Source organism: Tauraco erythrolophus, chromosome 12 (genome assembly GCF_009769465.1).
Source record: "Tauraco erythrolophus isolate bTauEry1 chromosome 12, bTauEry1.pri, whole genome shotgun sequence".
NCBI lineage: Eukaryota > Metazoa > Chordata > Aves > Musophagiformes > Musophagidae > Tauraco > Tauraco erythrolophus.
The window spans coordinates 19712218-19726359 of NC_141476.1; the positions used below are offsets into that span (position 1 = coordinate 19712218).

General features: G+C 44.6%; 1 protein-coding gene across 1 annotated transcript in view; it reads left to right on the top strand.

Moving 5' to 3' along the window:
* The first annotated feature begins 720 nt into the window (after positions 1–720).
* IPPK (inositol-pentakisphosphate 2-kinase) overlaps positions 721–14142 on the top strand; it is a 32789-nt gene continuing 19367 nt past the window's right edge. The window contains exon 1 of the mRNA XM_086619158.1: positions 721–813. Coding sequence (XP_086475284.1) covers positions 733–813 — 81 coding nt within the window. The 5' untranslated portion in view covers positions 721–732. The remainder of the gene's footprint in view (positions 814–14142) is intronic.

Consider the following 14142-nt stretch of genomic DNA (forward strand, 5'->3'; position numbering starts at 1 on the left):
TTGATATATAGATGCTTGTGACACCTCTAGTAGGTATTTGGAAGACCTGGTGTGCCGAAGCAGGTGGGTATTGAGAGCTGACTACAGAGCAAACACAAGAGTTGCTGCTCTGTGACGTGAACAAAGTCTGGACCCTTACAAACAGCCTTGGCAGGAAACACAATCCCAACGGGAAAACTCCACTTTTCTCTTGGTGTGTTCGATCATCCGAGTAGCCTCTGCTGCAGGTGCAAACTCCTGTCTGTAGCGCGGTAGCCGAACACGTTCTCTGGGACCCCAGCAAAGGGCGGCTGCAAGGCGCTCTGGCCGTGCCGTGGTTCTGGGAGAAGACGCTTTCCGTCCTCCGTCCTGCTCGGCGGCCCCGAACAGCGGGCGCGGGGCGGCGGCCGGGCGGGACGGGCGCGGGGCTGGGCTGGGCGCTCCGCCGCCGTGCGCAGCCCGCGGCTCCGAGCGGAGGAGGCGGCCGGGGGTGCGCGAAGGGAACGGGAGCTGCGGGGCGCTGGCGGCGGCCGCCGCACTGCCCCGCTCAATGATGGCGGCGGGCGGCGCTGCCCGGTTCCGACATGGCCACCCGGGGCGCGCGCGCCGCGCTGCTCTCCCCCCCCGCCCCCTCCGGCGGAGGGCGGGACTTCCTGCGGCGGGCGGCGCGCAGCCGCCGTGGTGGCGGCGTGAGCGCGGCGCGCCGGCGGCAGGCACCGTCCCCGCGGGGCGCGGCGGCGGCCCGGGCCGGGCATGGAAGTGGAGAAGATGGATGAGAATGAATGGAAGTACCACGGGGAGGGCAACCAGAGCCTCGTCGTCTCGCACTGCCAGGTGGGGGGGGGGGGGGGGGGCTGCGACGGGGAGAGGCTGGCGGCGCGCGGGCGCCCCTCCCCCGCCCCGCCGGGCCCGCGCAAGGGGGCGCCGCCCGCGCGCCGCGTTCCCTCAGGGGCCGCGGCCCGGCCGGGGGTGCGAGGCCCGGCGCGGTGCCTCCGCAGCCGCGGGGCCTCCGGGTGCGGGGCCGGCCCCTCGGCGGCAGCGGCCGCCCGCCCCGCCGCCCTCTCCGCCTTTCTCTCCCGGAGCGGTTTTTCATTCCGGCCGCGCCGCCTGTGCGTGCCGGCGGCAGCGTGCGGGGACGCGGTGCCCGCCCTCCGGGAGGGATGAGCAGGCGTTTTCCCGCTCCCCCCCGCGCGGCTGGCGTGGGTTTGGCAGCGCGAGCTGGAAGGGAAGGCAGCCGGTCCTCTGGGGACGGGAGCCGCGAGGAAAAGTGCCGAAAATTTCCCTTTTGTGCTGTGACGTGTGCGTGTGAGCGCAACGGGAGACAGAAACCGGGAGAAGAGACGTTTTTCCTTTTGTTCCTTTTCCCTGACCCTTTTTTCTGCACGCGAGCCGGGGCGCGCGCTGCGGTGCTGGACGGGCTCCGCAGCGTCGTTCCGGTGCCGGCCGCGGGTCGTTCGCCCCTCCGCTTCCCAGTACCCTCCGGGGGCGTTTGGTTGGATTGGTGGCGTTTTTTAGTATTATTTCTTGAGTAAAAAGTAAAATAGGTGCAGCGTTTTGGCGAGCAGTAACAATTAAATGGAGCCAAATCAAATCAGGCAGATTCCGTGGCGGTTTGAAAAGCGAGTGTTCGTGTAGCTGCTGTGGCTGCCTGCTTGCCCTGCTCGTAGGTGTGTTATTTGTTGTATTGGGATCTGCGTGCCTTGAAAGGGTTTATTCTTTTTCTAAAAAGTACTTGTGGCTGCTTTTTTCCCTTAAAAATGCGTTTGTATTTCAGTCTACGTTCTGGTATGGATTTGCCACATAACGTTCTTGATACTTGATAGATCTAAAACTAGTAAAGCCAAAATGATAAAACGTAGGCTTCCTATGGAAAACAGTCTACAGTAAGAGCTGAATCCTGAAAAAATGATAGTGTTTAAATGGATGACTGAAAATACTGGATTCTTTTGATGTCTCGTTTCTGGATTATAAGCATAATGTAGATGTAAAAAATACTAACAAATATCAAGTCTGAGAAAATGCTGGAAATTATACAGTGCCCTCCAGACTTTAGGAGGGGCACTGCTGTGGCTCTTGTTTCTTCCTTCTCTTTATTTATGTAAAATGTTTTTTAAAATGTATTTTTGCTACAAGAAGAAAGTGCATGATTTTGTTTCCTGTCTAAATTTTAGCTTTGAAAAGCATAGTTTAAAAAATACTTAGTCACTGGATGATAGGGATCAGAATATGTAATGGATTAATAGTGATGTAATTGTGGTATCTTGGAAGGTGAGGAAGTCTACTGCAGAGTCAGAATAGTTGCTGAGCGTGTCAGTTCTCTTTTTAACAAGATGGGGAAACTTCAAACAAGAGTAAAAGTGAAATAGATTTGATTTTTCCTTTGCAGACAGCTTTGAACCAGTAAAGCTTCCGTTTCAGAGCTTTGTGTCTACTGATGGTGAATTCTTGTAAAATTGGAGCATATACAATACTTTTTAGGTGCTAATTGTTACTTTGTGCCTCTTACAAACAGGACATACTTGCACGATTAATCATCGTTCTTGTGATCTGATGTCAGGTCATTCTCAGGTTTGTGTGAAAGCAACAGCAGCATAACTAAGACAGTGAATTTCATTTTAGCTGTCCTTGCTTCGTGCTGTATTTCTTCAGTTCATGTTTTTTGTGTATAAACACCAGCAGGAGGGACAGCGATTTGATTGTGGCAAGGGAGACACAAACGGATGCTCAGATACAAGTGCGGGGGTTGTAGGCGAGAGGCCAGGGTGGAATTCTGTGTGTGCTTGGTGCTTCCATGTTCTTCCTTTTGACATGTAGTCTTGTTTTGGAACATGGGGAGGAAGCTTGTCCCTGTCTCTGCAGGTCTGAACCTCTTTTACTTGCTTCTGCTGGAAGATCTGAGAAGTTTTAAAAAACAGACCAACAAAATAAAAAAAGTATCCTTGTCCTTCTGGAGAAGAGGGCATGAGCTTTGTTGCCCTTTCCGAAGTAAGATCCAGGGAGTTTTGTTTCAGCTCCTGCTCTCTGGACCACTCTTTGAAGCACCGATGACAGGTAGAGTGCCAAGTTCATGTATCAAGCGCAGGGTGGTTGGGCTGGGGTGAGCAGGCAGCCTGGGTGGATGCTTTTGTTTTTGGTTGTGTGGAGTGTCTGGATTGAGGCTGAAGAGTAAGAGGATCAAGGTGTGCATCGCCAGTTCATGGTGCTCTCGTGCATTTAAAGCTATGCCTGTTTCTTTGCATTGCTGCATTCCCTCTGTCTTTCCCCTTAAGACAGGAATGTGACATGCTGTTAATCCGGGGATAGTGCAGTACCCAAATTAAAAACTTGGTCATAGAAAAGTCACATGCCCAACTAACAACTCTGCTAGCGAAGAGCTGATAAGCCCTGGAGTGAGGCAGCGTGCAACAGCTTTTTCCAGTGCCTTTGAAAGGTGGTGTATAGACAAAGGTCTGGCTCACAGTCAGACGTCCGCATTCCGTGGAACACGCTCTGTTTCGGTGAAAGCGGTGTGAAGTACAGCTTGATGCACTGTTTCCACGTACCAGTTATTCATCCTGCAGAATGCAACGGTGACGAGCCTCCCTGCCTGCCCATGCTCCTGCGGCATGTCACGCTGAATCGGGTGGCTGAAGTCACTGCAAGTGCATCTCCATTCCTTATTCATCCAGTTCAGAAGAGAGGACTTAGCCAGGGCATGGTCTAGTCACCACGTCTCTCCTTACAGCAGTAGTTTTAGGGAGTTACTTTTTGATTTACTTCTTCAGAATTTAGAACGTGAGCTGATGAATAAAGATGGAATGCCTGCTGAGCGTTTCCAGTCACCATTGTTGTCTCTGGAGCTGCATGCTTGCTTGATGCATACTCAAATTTCTGCTTTCGTGGCTTTTTAAAGATTCAGTTCTGATGAATCTAAAATTCTGGAAGACACACAATATTATGGTACAAATTTCTCTGTTGATAAAGCTTTTCCTGGTGGTTTTTATTGCAGCTGTGATTAAGTTAATCCAAATTGAAACTGAATTGTGATCAAAAAGCCTTTGTATAATCTTGTAGCCTGCTGAAACGTTTCTAGTAGAAAATAAACAAAGACAGCTTTCCTATCTCATGGTTTTAGAGAGAAATACAACTGGCAATTCCATTTGGTTCCTGAAGACAGCACTTGAGACGGCTGGAAAGATCACTCTGAAGTACACAAAAACTTCGAGTTCATTCAGGCAGTGTCTATATGATCCTTGTCCATAGGTTGCAATTTTGAGCATTTGATTGAGTCATAGTATCCTCTTAAAATAACTTATTTGCCACCCCTAATGCCATCTGGTGAATTGTGTGGTTGCTTGTTCTGGTTGCTGTCTCAGAGATGCACAAGTGCTGCCGTACAGATACAGCTCTACAAAACCCGAGCCAAGCGCCATGACAGACAGCCAGGCTTAGAAAAGATCCTCCTTACTCCCTGTGTTTTTGTTGGAGGGTTGCTGCTTCCACAGGGAATTTGGCTTCTGATTTAAAAAGAGGGCTAAACCACGCTTCCCCTCCTCCTCTCTTCATTTGAGCAGTAGAGGGGGTTCAGAGGAACTGCTACAGAACAGTTGTTGTCTTGTAGCTGTTGACTTTTTCTAGGGTGGAGATACCTAGTTTTTCAGAAGTGAGCTGGAAATCCTTGTTTGTACTTCTGCGCTTTCATCAGTTGACTGCTCTCACAGAGACACTGAGCACTTTCAGAGACATCAGGAGATGTTTGTAGAAGGTAGCGTAAGCGACTCTAGAAATAATAACTTGCATCTCCTTTCACGGTTGAAACACGTGCTTGCCATCTCCAGTTCTTGCTTTACATGATAAGGTGTGTCCATTCCTCCTGTGCGTCACCGAAGTTGATTTCTACTTATTCTGATTTTTGCATGTTGGAATATTATGGTCACCAAACGCTTCATTTTAAAATATGCTTGAACATTAAGCCTGTGTTTGAGGGTGACTGCTGGGAGGTGGTGCAAGAAAAGAGGAGAGGGTTTTTTCCCAATTTATTTTTTATTGGATGAGATAGTCTAGAAGAACCTTGGTGTCTGCTTGGAAAAGGTTGTGGTGTCTTCAGACGCTTTGATTGTTATTAATAAGCTTCTTGTCTTGGAGCACTTGCAGCTGTAACAGATATCCTTGGGTTTTGGTATGGGACTTAATAAATGTGTGGACCATCTTCAGGGTATGTGTAAGCTTACAAAACAGAAAAGGGAACAGGAGGGTAGATGGAGAAGGTAAATGGGGCAGAGCTAAGGAGACTGGGTGAGAGAGTCAAGTCTGATAACCAAACTTGCAGAAGATTGTCAAAGTTAGTGCCTGTAGTAAGTGAATAATATTACCTGGCTCTTCTTTGTGAATTCGTGCTCCCCTTTCCAGACATATGGGTAAAGATGGAGGATATTGCCATGCTGCTTTTGCAGGCATCCTTCCTCCTCCTTGCTCTGGCTTTGTAGGGGGCTGTAGAGAGCAGAGCTTGGTAGGAGAGAGTGGTGTCCTGTGTTTTAACAGTAGTCTTTGGTTGTGCTGTATCTGTAGCTGCTTCTGCCTGCAGCTGCGTTACGATGGCTGCAAAGTGTGTGCAGAAAGACACTTTCTGCATATGGGGGAGATGGATTTGGTTTGGGGTTTTGAAATAAATGAATTCTACTTGTGAGGGGGTGCTTTGTGTCAAATCAGGCTAGATAAAATTCTTCCTAATAGTGCTTTTGCAATATGAAATCGTTTTCCTGTGGTTGATTGGTTTGTTTTTAAGAATAATAACAAATTATTCTTAGTGCAAAGCTTTATCGTAATAAACTTACTTTGAGAGAGGACGGTTTACAAGATTGCATGTTTAGACAGAGGGGTTTTTGCAGAAAGAGTGAAAAACTTATGGTCAGAATTACTAGCTAGCTGCAGCTTTTGTATTCGGTCTTGTTTGGCAGAAGGGGAGTGATGCTGATCATTAATTGCTGTCTTGCTGAGAGAATCTTCTTGAGGCACTTTTTCTGATGTTGTCATTTTGTACAAATTAAAAAACCTGTGTGTCCTGTTTCTTCTTCCATTGTTTTTTCGCTGTGGAGTTGGCTGAATCTGTTTTATCTTCTTGAAATTAATGTAAAGTATTGCCCCCAAAACTTCCAAGTCGTTCCTGAGAAATTCCCGATCCCTGACTCTATGATGTGGACTTTGTTCAACTGTGATCTGGTTTTTGTTCAGTTGTATTGTGTTTGGTTTTTTTTCTTAACATCTGTGGAATAGTGAATTAACATCTATGAATGCCTTGGTTTCAAGGAAATCCTGAATTAAAGAGCCTTCAGGTAGGGGGTGAAATCCCGAAATGCTAGTTGCTGTTCCTTGCAGGTAGAAATACGATAGCTTGCTCAGAGGGGCCTTCTCTGGACATTGCTCTGGTTTAAAACATGGCAAAGTCATGGTGTCGTGGCTCTTTCATAGTAAGAAATTATCCCAAAAGGTAAGATGATACTCGTATTTGTTGAATTTTATTTTGGCGTGTGGGAAGGACATCGTTTTGGTAAGACTTAACTTAAAAGTTTTTGTATCCTTGAGGAGATTCTTCTATTTAAATTCCAAACCTATGCAGATTCTTATTTCTGATAGATTTCGTGCTCTGGATATATCCAAAAGATTTCACAAAGGCTGTGGTGTAACATAGGGAGAAGTTTTGCATCTGGTTCTGGAGAATTTTCTGAAGGAAGCAGAATTTACACGTGCATGAGTTGGACTGAGATTCCAGCATAAACGGAGATTCAGGGCCATTAAAACCTCTTCTGCTTTTTTGCTGGTTTGCAGGGTGTTTCTGTGACCCAGTTTCTCCGGTGTTGTGTTCTTCCGGCAGGATGCGTACCTGAACCTTGCCTGGCAAAAGCCCCTCACCTGCATGCCCTTCGCCTGCTTAGAAAACGGGCCAGAAAACAAAATGATGGCTAAACACAGTGCATTGCTTTGTTTCTTCTTTTCTAGTTGTAATTGCTTGTTGCGTGTTTTTTTTTTTTAAATTATTATGTATTTATTGTAAGCAAGTAGAGGAGCTTCTGCCCAAGTTTACTGAAGTAAGCATCTATAAAAAACAGCTGAAAAGCCAAGCATGTGATCAGGGTGTGTCATCAGCAGAGGAGAAAGGAAGAGATGTCTGCCTTGCTGTAAAGAGCAATTAAATTTTTAGGAACAGGAGGCAGTCACCAGTTAGAGTTAGCATTTGGGACCCTTTGTGGCACCTGCATGAAACTGTGTGTTTCCTGGTGTTAACCTTGGTTAACTGGTATTTAATGCACATCTGTGGTCACTGGAAAAAAGGAAGACAGTTTTGTATTAGTTTGTGTTTGGTTCTTTGGCTAAACTGGTACAACTGTGATTGTACATGTCATAACTAATTGGACTAACTCTGCTTGAGTACAATACTATAAATGAAGAATTAAAAGTTGGAAGCACTTCCAGTTCTGTGGATTAGCTGCAAAGCTTTTTTTGATTTAAAAACCAAAAAGTCAACAGATTGAGTCAACATCTATATAGAATTTTAATTCCATATTGGGATTTCAGTTCCATATTGCACTAATGTAGTTAAATTTACTTTTTCCTTGGCTTTACTAGGTTTCTGCACCGAAAGGATGCTCTGGATGCGGTGCAGTGTGGTAGTACCTTCCATAAAGTTAAAGGGAGGCTGGCACTGGGTAGCAGGGATGAATGTAGAGAGGAGGAAGAACAGAAAGGCAGCAATTAAAACTTTGCTTATCATATTAGTGCCCGAGGTTCTGTAGAAGCAGATGGGAAAAGGCAGCATGTGTGTGGAAGGTGATGGGAGGCGGAAACACTGACTCTTGGGTCTAGTACTCTCATGTGATACGGCAGTGATTAACTAGCAGCAGCAGCACCACTCTCTTCCCCCCAGAATGCTTTTTATCAAAGATGTCTTCTTAATTTGCTAATAATAGAGTGCTGGAGCGGACTTGTCCTCTGGTGACTTTCTTTGGAAATTCAGACTCCACTTTATGCCTTTTATTTTTTTTTTCTGCTTTTTTTTTTTGAGTGACTTTTGAGAATGCTGAAGACTATCTGCAGTGAAAATGTAAAATGAATCCCAGTTCTGCAGACAAGCTCAGGGGGTAATTAGCCTTGATTAAAAACGATCTTGTTTTTTTTGTTTGGGTGCTAGCTCAAACTTAAATGAGTTTCTCTTCCCTTCAGTTGATGAGATCAAGTCATTATCTAAAAAGCTTTATTTTTGTCTGTGGCAAGTGGTAAACGCAGCAATGGTGGCATTCATAAGACTACGCTGTACCTCTTCTGTGCTGCACAGGTGTCTTCCCTCAGTCAGCAGCAGTAGTGGCTTGGCTGCTTTGGTGGAAGAAACTTGGCTGGCCTTGTGAGCTACATAGGCCACTAGACTGACCACTCCTATTTTATTCACTCCTTTGGTTCTTTCCTCCCTGCCACCTTCCAGAGGGTGTTTTATTTGCTCCATGTATTGTTTCTGAGATACGGAGTAACCGTGTTCTGACCTGGTTTTGCTCAGGAAGGAGCAGACACTGCATTTGATTGAACAGTTGCCCAAGACCTGCTTAGGTTTCTTTCTAGCTGAGGATGCCTGGAATTACTGACTTCTAACTTTCTGGTTTATTACTTAACTTCATCCAAATCCCTCTTACTGTTTTGACGTTTTATTTCCTCCCCTCCCTATTAATATTTTCCCGAAGTGCCTTGTTTCCCCAGCCTAACAGAAACTGCCCAGCTTACGCTGATTAGGTGGGAGTTCAGAGCAGTTTAAAGGAAGGAAGCTTAGTACGTTTTTCCACATTCTTCTTGGTAGAACTCACCTGTTTGACAGATGGCTGAATTATTTGATACACTGGTGAATGTTAAAGACCTGATTTTTTTTCTTGCTTGTTTTTAACAGCTAGAGTGCCAGGGACGTCCACGGTGTTACTCAGACTGTAGCAGTGTATGCTGAGGGCCTGGCATCAATAGGTTCATTCACTCTGTTCTCTCTCTAGTGTACATTTCCACCTAGGACCCGTGGGTGTCACTTGATAGCATTTCAGGTACTGTGATTAGGCAGCTTAGCTGAAGGGCAAACGTTTCCTTCTCACTCTTGGCTAGTGCAATCCTAAAATTCTCTTGGAATTGGTACCATCTGCACATTGCAAGGTTATACAAACCTTAGCTATAAAGTGAAACCTGAGTTAGTGCTGAACTGTCATGGGAATCTAGATCGTAAGCAAGCAGGAAAGAAGTGGAATGAGTACATCAAGTCTGATGCAAGCCACGAGCTCTTTGCTGAGAAGACAAGTATCGTGGTGGTGTTTGCTTCCCAGTAAAGGTTTAAGATACTGAATGGTGTCAAGCCAGGTGCTACACCAGAAATTCTTTATTCATGTAAAGAAGTAAAAAGATTGTTTTTAAGGGACTCCTATACTAAATGAAAGAGTATTGTACCAATTTTTGAATGCTTCCTTGGCACTTTGTGTGGGCAATTGCTAAACTTCCTGTACACTGGCAGGAAACGTAGCTTTCCTCACTTCGTTTTGCGTGATTTTATCCACCTTATACAGAACAAAACGGGGTTGGAAAACAACACTTGTATGCAATATTATGATGCGTACTTCTTTCAAAAGCTGCAAAATTTTCTAGTCCTTTGTTTTAATCTCCCACATCCCTCTACATTGCACAGCATGCAGACACCCTGGATGAGGAGACCTTCAAAAGCATCTTGTGTTGTGTATCGTAAAGGTGGGCTTTGGCTGAAGTGCCTGGGCAGTGCAGTGGGCATGTTTTTACCGAGTTTACTTCGTTCTCAGAAGGAGGAACTCGCCTCTGCGCAGCTGTCTGTTCTGAGATGGGAAGTTGACACCTCTTTGTTCGTTTGCTTCCTTCCCAGAAATTGCATTTTCTGAATAGAAACCCACTGTTTTCTGTTTAAATGCCTCGAACCAGAGTTGGAATTCAAAGTGTTGTATGTTGAATGTAAATTTGGAATACAAAATGTCAAAATAATTTTTTTAGTTGGCATATACTGCATGCAGCTCCAGTGTGCTGCTGCAGAAATAGCTCAATATCAGGAAAACAGTTGCACAGTTCATATCTAGCATCATTGAGACTGTCAGTTAATTAGTATTTGTATATTGCTACGTTCAAGGAGGGCTTGAGTAGCAGTTTGGTGTAATTTAACCTCTCTCCTTCCCTTTGATTGAAATTTAGGTAGAATGTGCTTTTTGCAGGTGTCACTGCTGTACGCTGTCGTAAATCTGCTATGATGAGGTTGCACTGAGTGACTACAGTGGTGGTGGAAGGTTCGGCGTGCTTAGAGCTGTGTTCCTAAGTTCTCCATAGCTCTTTGGGTTCAGCCACAGACAATGAATTAAACAACCAGTTTTTACTCTATAAAAAAATTCAATTTTCAGGCACTGTTCTCTCTAAAAGTAGTCGACTTTACATGTTCATCTCCTTAGATGGTAGTTGGTGGTGGTGTGTGTAATTGGTTGCAGTAAATAGTACAGTAATAATAGTAATCATAGTAATAGAGTAATAATAGTAATCGTATTCTGTGAGTTGTGGGGAGAGATTCGTTACTGATTTTTGTGTCTTCCCCCATGTTGTTAATGATTGGACGTTTGTGACTTTCATACGGACTTTAAAACAAGTGTGGGTTTTCTTGTTCCATTTGTATATTGCACGCCGTTTCAAAGTAAATGTGGTGACAACAGAGTGTTGTGGACAGGTAACTTTGTGATGTACAGGTGTGTATAGTGCTTACAAAAATTCAGGTGAACTTTCAGACACCACAGTTTATGAGACTGGAGGGAGGGAGATGAGGGGGTGGAAAGAGGGGTAGGTTTCCTTTTGGGACTTAAAAAGTTGTTTCCCAAAGTGCCTTGGTTTCTGCCAGTAGATCTTGCACATGTGAAGACAAGTTGGTAATCACTAGATCAAAGCTTTTCCAGTTACGCCGGGCAGTTGCAGAACTAGGTGTTGGAGTAAAGCTTTGCCTCTGGACAAAAACACTTGACACGCTGTTCAGAGTAACAACAAAGGACGTGAACCTGCTTGTTTGGAAAAGCAGAAGCCAAAGTGATGTTTCCCAGGCTTTGTGTTTGGACAGGCTAATTCTTCATATTTTCATACAAAAGCTTATTTCAAAACCATGAGAGCCGAGGTGCTAACAGCAGAAGGAAGAAAATACATTGTCTTTCTGTCCTTCCAAACAGTTTTGCTAGCATTTGAGCTTGTCTTTCTATGAATTTTCCTATTTCTTTCACTGGCACCAGCTCTTACACAGATTTTATTAATAATGTAGCAAGAGATGGAAACTTGAAAAAAAACCTCAGTGATGCAACTGAGGGTTTTCTCTGAAGGGGATTATCAAGATTATAGAATTGCCCCAGTTGTGTTCAGCTTGTGAAAACTCTGCAGTTCAGGAGGCCTGCGTGGCAGCTTTATCTTGGGACACTGAAGTTTAGAAGACAATTTTGAGAGACATAAGGCCAATATCAAACATCAAGCTGTAAAGAAATAAATGTAAGCTTTTATCCTGGTTTCATAACGCTACTGCTAATCCAAAGTACCTGGATTGGGGCCAGGCATATTTTGGCCTAACTACCAAGGATTACTTTGGTTTTGGATTTCACTAGGTAAGATTGAAATAATAGCTGTAGTAACTGCTTTGGAGAAGAACAATTCTTGCAGATAACCTTCTGGGGGATTAAGAGCAGCAAACTATTTTCCCCATGATACATAAGGAGGAGAGGTGTGTGTACCCATCGGGGTGTTTCTGTGATGCCAGTGACTTTTTTGAGTACATTTTCGCAGCCTCTCCCACAGTTTCTTGTTTCCTTATTGGCAACCATTAACTCTCAGTTATGATTTAACCCAAGCAATTGTTTCACACTATGGTGCTAAAGAAGTGTTTGCCTTTCTTGGAGGGACCTTAAGCTTAAGGCTGGCGTCTCAAAAAACTCCGTGGCTGCTCCTGATTGCATCACTGTGAATGTGTTTTGAGAGGCACAAGTTTCGGTGTCCTTGTTGCTATTGTTTGGTTTGAGTTTTCTGGAAGGATTGGAAATGGTTTTTGTTGTAGCCCTACCATGGTCCTGGCTGCCAGTTAAGAACATTGTTATCTGTTCTCAAACTGCTGTGCTCTCTCTTAAATTCTTTGTTTGCAGAGTGAGAGCAGTCATGTTTGATGTTGTGATGACTTTTTTTTAAAAACTCTTTTGTCACTAACTGGATACTGAACATACTTGCAGAAAAAGGGCTGCAGAATTTTTTAAAAATGTAGCCACAATTCTTCCTTTGAATTCACTCTTTTTCGAGCTTGTCTTGCTTCTTCAAAAGATGCGAAGCCTCTTAATGTTTCATGCGTTACATTTGCCTACCTCCGTGCATGTTTTTTTTTTTTCTCTGCTTGATTTTGCAGCCTGTTTTTTTTAATATTTTTGTCTGTATGGGACTATTAAAACACTTGGATGGTAATAGTGTGCACAGAGGTGCACGTAGAGGATGCAATAGGAGCAGCAGGATCTAGTTGATCAGATTCTCGAAGTGCTGGGGAGTAGAGACGACCTCTTAAGAAATCTGTTCTCTTCTGGATTGAGGCTGTTCTTTTGCATGCAGATAAGTATGTTACATCTTCGGTGTTCAATCTGTACATATAAAAGAAAAACAAGGCATTTAAGGTAACTGACAAAAAGCCTCCTGGCAACAACCACCCACTGTATTTCCAAGTAAAGAATCAGTCGAGTGAATCAGTAATGCAATAGCATGAAAAATGTGGGCCAATATTTTCAGGGGTAATAGTTCTGGAGCAGTTGGCATCGTTGACATCTGATGGTTAACCTTTGCACTGTGGCAGTATATTCGTGCAGTGGTGTGTGGAATTGCACAAAGGGATGGATCTAGCTAAAAACTTCCGCCTAAAAAAGGAAAAAATGTTTTGTTGTGTTTTTCACTCTGATCATCTAAGGCACAGTGCAGGCCGACTGGTTGAAGTGCATCTGTGACTGAAAAGGTTTGTTGGACATCTTTAGAAAAGCAGAGTGTTCTTCTTTTGCCATGTATAGTTTTGATCATTTTATCCTAGCGTGCCTCTTCAGAGGGTTTGGGTTTGGTAATGAACAAATAGTGTAGTTCCTGTGAGAGCAATCGGATTTTCCAGGGCGGCGGTTGGAAGCTTGTTGGCTGGGAACTGATTAATCGGTGCATATCTACAACACCCTTGAAATACGACAGAATCAAGTTACTGAGTTGATGCGAAGTGATGATCAGATCACTTCATCACCGATCCACTTGTTTATGAATATTTAAAGCAGGGGATCCAAGCAGTCGAAACACTGTAAATAACATACTGCTTACACAGAGCATTCGGCTCGTCAGACCGGAGCTCTGTTATCCACGTGTGGGTCGTAACGGGAGAAAGAGTGAAGTTTCACCCATCAATCCTGTCAAATCCAGGTGACTATAATTAGTGTTCACTTTATCTAGTTTGTTATTGTAACACTCCAGCTGTTTAGATCTTGCAGGACAAGCTGAGTCAAAATTCAGTGTTACCTGAGAGTGTTTTCCAGCTGCAGGTGAAGTGTGGGATTTCTGCTGCTTTGAGACTCTTTAGCTATCGAAGGGTTTCACTAGCAGTGTCCGAATCCGGATCTTGTTTTGTTAGTATTTTGGATTACACATTGTCACCTCTTTTGCTTTTCTCTTCCTGCTCTTTCTCTACATGTTAGTAACTAAAGATAGTGGCAGCTCTCTCCCACTCAGCACTGCCCAGAGGCAGCTTTCAGCCCTGAAAGATGGAACGTGTCTGGTGCTGTTGTGGGGAAAAAGCTTGGATTCCGTAAACCTGAAGTGTAACTATGATGTTTTGTCTGCGTTATCTTTGCCAGGGAACCTTGAGTGTCAGTACTTTTTTGGCAGTGTTGTAAACAGAATGTAATCCTTTTTGGTGTGTCTAGGAAAGATCCTGATGGAGATGCTAAGAGGTAACTCCAGAAAACAGCTGTTCGCCTCTACCTACTGTGGTGGCCAGTTGTTTTTATCCACATCTTACCTGAACAGGCTGAAGTGCATCAGTGGGAGCAAATATCTTGGGGATCATATATTTAGACTGACTAATCCGAGACAGGGCAATGTGTCACCTTGCCTAGTAAGGCTGCAGGTTCC